Source organism: Oncorhynchus kisutch, linkage group LG13, assembly GCF_002021735.2.
Source record: "Oncorhynchus kisutch isolate 150728-3 linkage group LG13, Okis_V2, whole genome shotgun sequence".
Lineage (NCBI taxonomy): Eukaryota > Metazoa > Chordata > Actinopteri > Salmoniformes > Salmonidae > Oncorhynchus > Oncorhynchus kisutch.
The window spans coordinates 15,882,316-15,891,897 of record NC_034186.2 but is presented as its reverse complement, the minus strand read 5'-3'; the positions used below and the strand labels follow the sequence as shown (position 1 = coordinate 15,891,897).

General features: G+C 41.7%; 1 protein-coding gene across 1 annotated transcript; it reads right to left on the bottom strand.

Annotated features, from left to right (window-relative positions):
- Positions 1–5,037: 5,037 nt before the first annotated feature.
- Positions 5,038–8,676, bottom strand: lg13h1orf52 (linkage group 13 C1orf52 homolog). Its single transcript, XM_020499501.2, has 3 exons — positions 8,223–8,676; positions 6,376–6,586; positions 5,038–5,932 (listed from the first exon to the last, which is right to left on the bottom strand). The coding sequence occupies exons 1-3, from the start codon at positions 8,529–8,531 to the stop codon at positions 5,784–5,786; spliced, it is 669 nt and encodes a 222-aa protein (XP_020355090.1). The 5' UTR covers positions 8,532–8,676; the 3' UTR covers positions 5,038–5,783.
- Positions 8,677–9,582: the final 906 nt, after the last annotated feature.

Sequence of the window (9,582 nt, the reverse complement as noted above, 5' to 3'; positions counted from 1 at the left end):
TAGAAGTCACAGAGGGTGCATGGAGGGACATGTCAAAATGCTGAATTTATTTATTCAGATTTATTGAATGATCCTTGTGGTCTATTTTAAAGGGTACTTCATTTAATATAACATGCTTTTAAAATTCAATATTGGTGCCAAATTCCTACTTAAAATATCAAAGGGATGCAAAAGACACTCTTTTTGTGGAACAACCCATTTCATGAGCATGTGATACATCACGCATGGAGTAGTTCACTTATCAGGCATATACAGTGCCTTGCAAAAGTATTCTCCCCCTTGGCGTTTTTCCTATTTTGCTGCATCACAACCTGTAATTCAAATGGATTTTTATTTTGATTTCATGTAATGGACATGCACAAAATAGTCCAAATTGGTGAAGTGAAATTAAACAAATGACTTGTTTAAATAAAATAAAGAAGAAAGTGGAACGTGCATGTGTATTCACCCCTTTGCTATGAAGCCCCTAAAATATCAGAAACTTTGAACATCCCACGGAGCACCATTAAATCCATTATCTAAGAATGGAAAGAATATGGCACCCCAACAAACCTGCCAAGAGAGGGCCGCCCACCAAAACTCACAGACCAGGCAAGGAGGGCACTAATCAGAGAGGCAACAAAGAGACCAAAGATAATCCTGAAGGAGCTGCAAAGCTCCACAGAGGAGTTTGGAGTATCTGTCCATAGGACCACTTTAAGCCGTACACTCCACAGAGCTGGGCTTCACGGAAGAGTGGCCAGAAAAAAGCCATTGCTTAAAGAAAAAAATAAGCCAACACGTTTGGTGATTGCCCAAAGGCATGTGGGAGACTTCCCAAACATATGGAAGAAGGTACTCTGGTCAGATGATACTAAAATTGGGCTTTTTGGCCATCAAGAAAAACGGGGGGGGGGGGGGGGGGGGGGTATATATGTGTATCCATTGATTCTTGAAGAATATAACTTATAAATGCTTCATGAGCTTAGTTCAACTGTCACACTCCATCAGAACCCAAAATATAGGCTTGTTTTCTCCAATGTTTGTAAACAAACACGGTATAGCCTCATAACATGGTTAAAACACAAATGTGGATTTCATGGAGGGTCAGTCCTTGCATCCGTAGCTCTGTGTATTAATCTGAGAGTGGTTACATTTCTCCAGGCCCATCCCTCAGCTTTTTACCAAATCCGTTTTGTTATTGTTTCATCTTTAGATTTGCCCTTTAAACAGCTGCATATTATTAGCATATCAAAGTGTCACCAACAAAAAGGTAAACAATAGGCCTATAGCAAATGCAGCATATGACATTCATTTTTTACATGTAAATAGCACTTTTCAGTAGTGCTCAAAGCAGCATTTATTTTTCAACTCAACTCAATGAGCTCAATCAGTTCTCCATGACAACAAAATCAAAAACAACAGAGTAGGGCTGGCTAATAAATCCTTAGTTTTGGGGTCATGCTCAGGTAAAACAATTTGGCTAATCTGTACTTCCATATTTCCATGTCCTGTTCTTGAAGATCAAGGGGTGTAACATTTATTGGAATTCTGATAAAAATATAATTGAATCATATTATTATATGGAGTAGAAAGCGATTGGTTGGAAGTAGCCTACATAACCAACCCATAAAGTAAAATATAACATCCATATATGGCCAGCTATGTAAACTAACATTGATTTATCCTGCAATAGATGTTGTTCAATTGGTAACATACATTTTTGTCTTCTTCTAATGCTCGTAAGAGGAAAGTAAATCTAAAATTAACGAAGTGTAATGAGATTACGTTACTGAGTTTGGGTAATCCAAAAGTTATGTTACTGATTACAATTTTGGACAAGTCAATAGTAACTGTAACGGATTTCATTTAGAAAGTAACCTACCCAACCCCGCTTATGCATGACATTTATAAAGGACATACACTTGACCTTACAGTAAACGTATCAACTCATGCCTGTTATCAAACCTGTATGTAACAGGTTTCCTACACTTGAAGTAGTTCACTCGTACTGATGTACAAATACAAACTACATTCAGAGGATGTACCACTCTACTGGAGGTACCACTATAACTATGCCTCTGCTCTAGCCATTTTGTTATCCTCCCTGTTGTGCTGTCTGTCTGTCTCAGCATCTTCTCTGCTGCACTATCTGTCTCAGCATCTTCTCTGCTGTCGTTGTCTATCTGTCTCAGCATCTTCTCTGCTGTCGTTGTCTATCTGTCTCAGCATCTTCTCTGCTGTCGTTGTCTGTCTCAGCATCTTCTCTGCTGTCGTTGTCTGTCTGTCTCAGCATCTTCTCTGCTGTCGTTGTCTGTCTGTCTCAGCATCTTCTCTGCCTGTCTGTCTGTCTGCTTGTCTCAGCATCTTCTCTGCTGCACTGTCTGTCTCAGCATCTTCTCTGCTGCACTATCTGTCTCAGCATCTTCTCTGCTGTCGTTGTCTATCTGTCTCAGCATCTTCTCTGCTGTCGTTGTCTGTCTGTCTCAGCATCTTCTCTGCCTGTCTGTCTGTCTGCTTGTCTCAGCATCTTCTCTGCTGCACTATCTGTCTCAGCATCTTCTCTGCTGTCGTTGTCTATCTGTCTCAGCATCTTCTCTGCTGTCGTTGTCTGTCTGGCTCAGCATCTTCTCTGCTGTCGTTGTCTATCTGTCTCAGCATCTTCTCTGCTGTCGTTGTCTGTCTGTCTCAGCATCTTCTCTGCCTGTCTGTCTATCTGCCTGTCTCAGCATCTTCTCTGCTGTCGTTGTCTGTCTGTCTGCCTGTCTGCTTAAGCCTTATAAGTTATAAAAGCCAAGCCAAAGAATTAAGATATATTGCAAATCAGTGGCAAATTGGCATATCTGTACCCCTGAATCAACACCTACCCTAAGTGTGAATTACTATTATTACAGGGCTCCAGACTAACATTTTCCTCTGGTATCACTGCTGCAACTAACTTTTACAGTTGGTGGCACCAGCCCATGATTTGGTCAGATAATGAGTAATCATCTTATAAAGTAAGATTGCTCTATTAGTGCTCTATAGGAAGTGTAATAAATAGACTACTGACGTATTCAAGAAATAACTTGTTTCATCTAACACGTCCAAGCAGGAATGCAGGACTCAAGATATTTTGTGCAACCTATTCCAGTGATTGTCATGAATTTTGGGTTGCTAATTAGACAACAGTTGCTATATTTTACTGTCAAAATAGAACTCCAGAATGATCTGGTTTTTTGTTTTTTGTTTTGTTTAATAGAGATTACAGTACCAGTCAAAAGTTTGGACATGCCTCCTGGGTGGCGCAGTGGTCTAAGGCACTCAAAACCCTTTTTTAAAAACATTTTTGCAAATGTATTGCAAATTAAATACAGAAACCTCTCAGTGACATAAGTATTCACACCCCTGACTCATGTTAGAATCACATTTGGCAGCAATTACAGTGTGTCTTTCTGGGTAAGTCTCTAAGAGCTTTCCACACCTGGATTGTGCAACATGTGCCCATTATTCATTTCACATTTTTTCAAGCTCTGTCAAATTGGTTGTTTATCATTGCTAGACAAAACACATTTTCCGGTCTTGCCATAGATTTTCAAGCAGATTTAAGTCAAAACTAACTCGGCCACTCAGGAACATTAACTGTCTCCTAGGTAAGCAACTCCAGTGTAGATTTGGCCTTGTGTTTTAGATTCTTGTCCTGCTGAAAGGTTAATTAATTTCCCAGTGTCTGGTGGAAAGCAGTGGAGGCTGTTGAGGGGAGGACGGCTCATAATAAAGGCTGGAATGGAGTCAATGGAATGGTATCAACTACATGGAAACCATGTGTTTGTGGTTGATACCATTCCATTGACTCCATTCTGGGGTGGCAGGTAGCCTAGTGGTTAGAGTGTTGGACTACTAACCGAAAGGTTGCCAGATCGAATCCCCAAGGTAAAAAATGTGTCATTCTGCCCATGAACAGGCAGTTAACCCACTATTCCTAGGATGTCATTGAAAATAAGAATTTGTTTTTAACTGACTTGCCTAGTTGAATAAAGGTCAAATAATTTGACAAATCCAGCCATTACTATGAGCTGTCCTCCCCTCAGCAGCCTCCACTGGTGGAAAGCAGGCAGGTATTTGTATTCTGTAGAGGCTTATTTGTTTTCACTCCGTTAATTAAGTTAGTATTGTGGAATAACAACGTTTCTTCTTCCAAAACTGGATTAGGTATGCATTTCAGGCAAGGCCAGGCACATACCTGGAGGTGGAATGTTATCAAAAGCATATTTGCCAGTATTTCATGTCAGCGGTCGATGACTGATATGGTAGGAATTCCTCAGATCACAGAAGCGTTGCGGAAACACAGCTTTTTTTTCTTGGGCTAAAAAAAACACATTTGCTCCATTTACTACTAAAGAAATTTAAATAGGGAATTCACATTTCATGCATGTCAATCAGAGCACATTCTCAGAAATCCAGGTTATAAAAACAAGTCAATGAATTGAATATGAACAAAGTCAATGTAAGACCAAAGGAACACTGTATTCATTAACAGTGCAGTATGCCCATATCACCAAGGTGTAGTTTCATTTTAAATGAGTAGCTATATAAGGACTTTTAGTCCAGAACATGGGTTAATGTTTGACAGAATAACTTCCCAGGTGTTTCCATGTAATGAGAAACATCCTTGACTTATCTGAAGTACACTGCCTGTACAGAATGATCAAAAGTAGTTTTAAGTTACTCTCGACAACAAAAGCCACACACTTTTCACATTATAAACTGGGTGGTTTCAGCCCTGAATGGTGATTGGCTGACAGCCATGCTATATCAGCCCATATACCATGGGTATGACAACATTTTAACTGCTCGAATTACGCTGGTAACCAGTTTATAGTGGAACAGCCCTTAGCCGTGGTATATAGGCCATATGCCACACCCCCACGTGCCTTATGGCTTAAATATAGCACTTTGAGCATTAAGATCCAAAACACACCATTTGTTTTGTTCAGTAGAGTTATGCTTGTGTTACTAGTACTCTCACATCAATGCTGATTTCTAAGTTCAAGATAAGACAGAGCCAATCAGCAAGCCTTATATTCACATTCCATTTATTGCATCAGTTGTGTAAGACAACGGAATTTACTACAAAAGACAAAACTGTCAGTGTGTGGTTAACTGTATACATATTGTATAGACGCATTAAAAGACATGGCAACATTTAAGATACTACTCCCCACCAGTGAAAAGGTTGTGTACCAAATGTGGCCCAAGGCTGCCATCTAGCGAATATTACATGTTGAGGAACAGTTTATTACTCTAGTAAATGCAGTAAATGACCTAATGTCTCACCAACAGAGACATGTAGAGACAGTAATAATCTAAATGTATTTACCATACATTTCTTGCTTTTCAAAAATAAGTTGCCATATAAAAAAATACATCTGCTCATGATCCAAACAGATGAACACATTGATTTGCCCAACGCAGTCCAGAGGCATTCATCCAAATCCAGACTATATTATGTAGATCAGGTGGTCGTGTATTTACAACGAAACATTGATCAATACCTAGACACACTCAGTAATACGTGCGTTTTCCACTAGTGTTTGGATAATATGCTCAAAGATATAACAAGGGATTAAAAATAACAGTCCAAATGTTTTCAGAACAATAACATCTATATCATGTGTCCTAGGTAGACGAGTACTGGACCATTCACATAACCAGGGGCTGGACACAGAGGAGAAGAAGGGAAAGTGTTGGGTGTCTGGGGTAAAGCTGCAGGACAGTCAGAGGCTTAGGGCAGCCAGACCCGAGCTTCACACCAGATCTGGGCCTCAATCCGCATTCTGCCTGAGGATCCTCTTCTCTTCCTCTACGAAACTCTTGTCAGATGTGGCCTGGCCCAGATCCCTCTTCCTTTTCTCCTTCTGCTGGAAGCTCTCCACCCTACGCTTCTTCGCAGAGGCCTTGTCTCCGTCCTCGTCTACACCAGGGAGAAAACAACACGTCATAATCATTCAGAAATGAACTGGGAATGCACAGCTGCGTACTGTATCCTGCCTAACCAGCACTGATACCCCCCCCCCCCCCCCCTGCTGTAAATATCAAGTTACTGTGGGTCAGAGGAGAGAGAAATCATTTTCTTCCTGAAAATAATTGAGAGATGTGCAGGCATAAGCAGATGGAGGTAAAGCTGGTACCGTAAGCCCACACAACAGCTTGAAATGTCTGCACATAGCTGCTAGTTTTTCAGTGGCGCAAGTGGCTAGTACCTCGTCAAGCGGGCAGTTATGTGTGTTTGCGAGGCAGAGGGCTCTGGTTCGAGCAGATGTATGGACAGTGTACCACTACCCTTTGTAGGGAGGAAGATGTAATACTAAGCAGGCAGAATGCGGTCAGTCACACGGGTAACACTTTTCTCCCTACCGGAATCTGATGGCTGTTCCTCTGTGGGCAGGAAGACAGCATTGCCGGTGTGAGGCTGCGGAGCGTCTTCTCCATTATCTTCATAGATGTTGGACCACTTTATGGCCATGTCCATCCCTGGGGGAGCTCCCTTCTTGGGCTTCTCCGCTTCCGCGGCGTAGGTCTGAGGGGGCACCGCGTTAGTCTTCCACACCTTGAACTCCTTTGCAGGCTGCAGGAAAAGTTACTTATAATTAACTCATCTTTTCAATTGAAAAATTATAGGTTTCCCCTATTTACAGTGGGGCAAAAAAGTATTTAGTCAGCCACCAATTGTGCAAGTTCTCTCAATTAAAAAGATGAGAGGCCTGTAATTTTCATCATAGGTACACTTCAACTATAACAGACAAAATGTAGGATTTTTAATGAATTTATTTGCAAATTATGGTGGAAAATAAGTATTTGGTCACCTACAAACAAGCAAGATTTCTGGCTCACCCATAACCCCAACATGGTGCGCACTGTTCACACCATTGACATCAGCAAACCACTTGCCCTCATGAACACCATTTGCCCGTTAGTTGAAACCGAGATTCATCCGTGAAGAGCACACTACTCCAGCATGCCAGTGGCCATCGAAGATGAGCATTTGTTCACTGAAGTCAGTTCCAATGTGAACTGTAGTCAGGTCAAGACCCTGGTGAGGACGACGAGCACGCAGATGAGCTTCCTGAGACTGTTTCTGACCATTTCTGCTGAAATTTCAAACCCACAGTTTCATCAACTGTCCGGGTGGCTGGTTTCAAACTATCTTGCAGGTGAAGAAGCAGGATGTGTAGGTGGGCTGGCACGGTTACACATGGTCTGAGGTTGTGAGGCCGGTTGGACGTATTGACAAATTCTCTAAAATGACGGCTTGTTTTCCATTATTTTGGGCAATACTCCAATTCTCCTTGATTTGACAGCCATTGTATTCAGAATCCACTTCATCATCCGCTTCCGCCATCTTTCCCCCTGAGCTGGAAGTTCTCCGTTCTTCTACTCGGACAGAGAAACCCGTTTCTTCAACTGAAAAGGTGATACACGTACACCTAACCTGGGCCCGGTTTCCCGATAGCGATGGAATTTAGGCTTACACATGTTTTAACAATGCATCTTTTCTACTGTAATGGATTTGAAACGGCTAGCTAGTTAGCGGTGGTGCGCACTAAATAGCGTTTCAATCGGTGACGTCACTTGCTCTGAGACCTTGAAGTAGCTCCCCTTGCTCTGCTTTTGCTCGGCTTTTGTGGAGCGGTGGGTACCGACGCTTCGTGGGTGACTGTTGTTGATGTGTGCAGAGGGTCCCTGGTTCACGCCCGGGTATGGGCGAGGGGACGGTCTAAAGTTATACTGTTACACTACAACAGTCGAAGATGTATCATGTGTTGATGATTCGATAACTTAAATTCTCCGGTGGACATTCAGTCAGCATACAAATTGCACATGCTGTGTTGTGTGACAAAACGGCACATTTTAGAGTGGCCTTTTATTGGCCCCAGCACAAGGTGCACCTGAGTAATCATCTTCTTGATATGCCACATTGTCATGTGGATGGATTATTTTGGCAAAGGAGAAATGCTCAATAACAGGGATGTAAACAAATGTGCACAACATTTGAAAGAAAAGCAATTTTTTGGGGCTTATGGACAATTTCTGGGATCTTTAATTTCAGCGCATGAAACATGGGACCAACACTTTACATGTTGTGTTTATATTTTTGTTCAGTATACATAGCAAGTAGTTAACGTTAGTTAGCTTGGTCAACAACTAGTTACGACAACAGCTAGCTAATGGACGAACGCTAGCTGGCTGGTTAAACACAGTACCTCTTCTGGAGCTTTCACGGCGCGGCTCTCCCAATCGATCTGTTTATTCAGCGGGTTGTACAGAAAGGACGGCTTAGAGACCGATTTGAAGAGCTCGTCGGGTTTTGGTAGAGGAGCTCCACTGGCAGCCCGCTTGGTCCCATGTTGGGGGGATTTGCTACCGCTTCCAGTAGCATCGGTCCCCCCCTTCCCCCTTGATTTCTTCTGGCCCGCTTCATCAGAATCGCTGCTGTTACTATCGCTACTGTCACTCAAATCATCGTAACTCATGAAGTAATGGAAAGAGTCCGGTTTCTTCTTATCAGCCATACTGATAAAATTATTCCCTCAGATAGTAATACGATAAATTTAACTTAAGAGATAAGATGATGCCCCTAATTAATTAGCAAGCAAGCTTGATGTTTTTGCTGGTTACTCCATTTTGAGTGACTGTTGCCGTAAAAGAGTACGCAATGACGTAAAAACACGGTCGTAAAAATATTTTCTTAAAGGAGCAGTAGTCCATTTTTTCAAGACGCGACATAACTTTTATGAGCAGTTATTTTCGTCATGCTCAATTTTTTATTTGAACTTGATTTAACTAGGCAAGTCAGTTAAGAATAAATTATTATTTACAATGACGGCCTACCCCAGCCAAACCCACAACCAGGACCCTTGGTTTCCTCATGGTTTTATTTAAAGTCTTGTTCTCCAATCGTTTTCCAAGAAAGTGAAAACTTTCCATAAAGACCACAATAAAACTTTAGTAACGTTCAGAGAACGTTCTAAGAATGTTATTTAAAACATCCATTCTGTTCTATGCGTCATCAACATGATCTGTCTTGTTAAGTGTGTTCAGATGTGTTTGCTGCACCCATAATTGGCCACACCTGACCTTAACAAGTGCTTGTTTTCTGCTTCTTCTTCTGTGGGTTGTATGGTGGACTACACTCAAAACGTTGTATTGCCGCCACCAACTGGACGGTTTGAAACCAAAAAATAAATAAATCCATACGTAATACTGATAGTAACTTAATCCATCCTAATAAAAATAGTACATAGCCAAAATAAACAACTCCCACTTCTTCCTTCTTTTCGTTCTCCATGTCTCCCATCTCAGGCTCTAGGACCTGAGAGGGTGGTATGAATTGTGCCAATATAACATATAACTCCTCTGATGTGAAATCTTTCAGCCCCAGGAACCGCTACACCACAATCACTATGATTTCTATCTTCCTGGACCTTCTCTCCACCTTGGCAGTCCCATTAATTACCATAGCTATAAATGCCACAAAGTCTACCTTCTTAACCTTTAACATTTCAGGATCCTGCTGGTGAAAGGCAACCCCTGCATCCTACAGTGTAGGCCTATCCACTACCA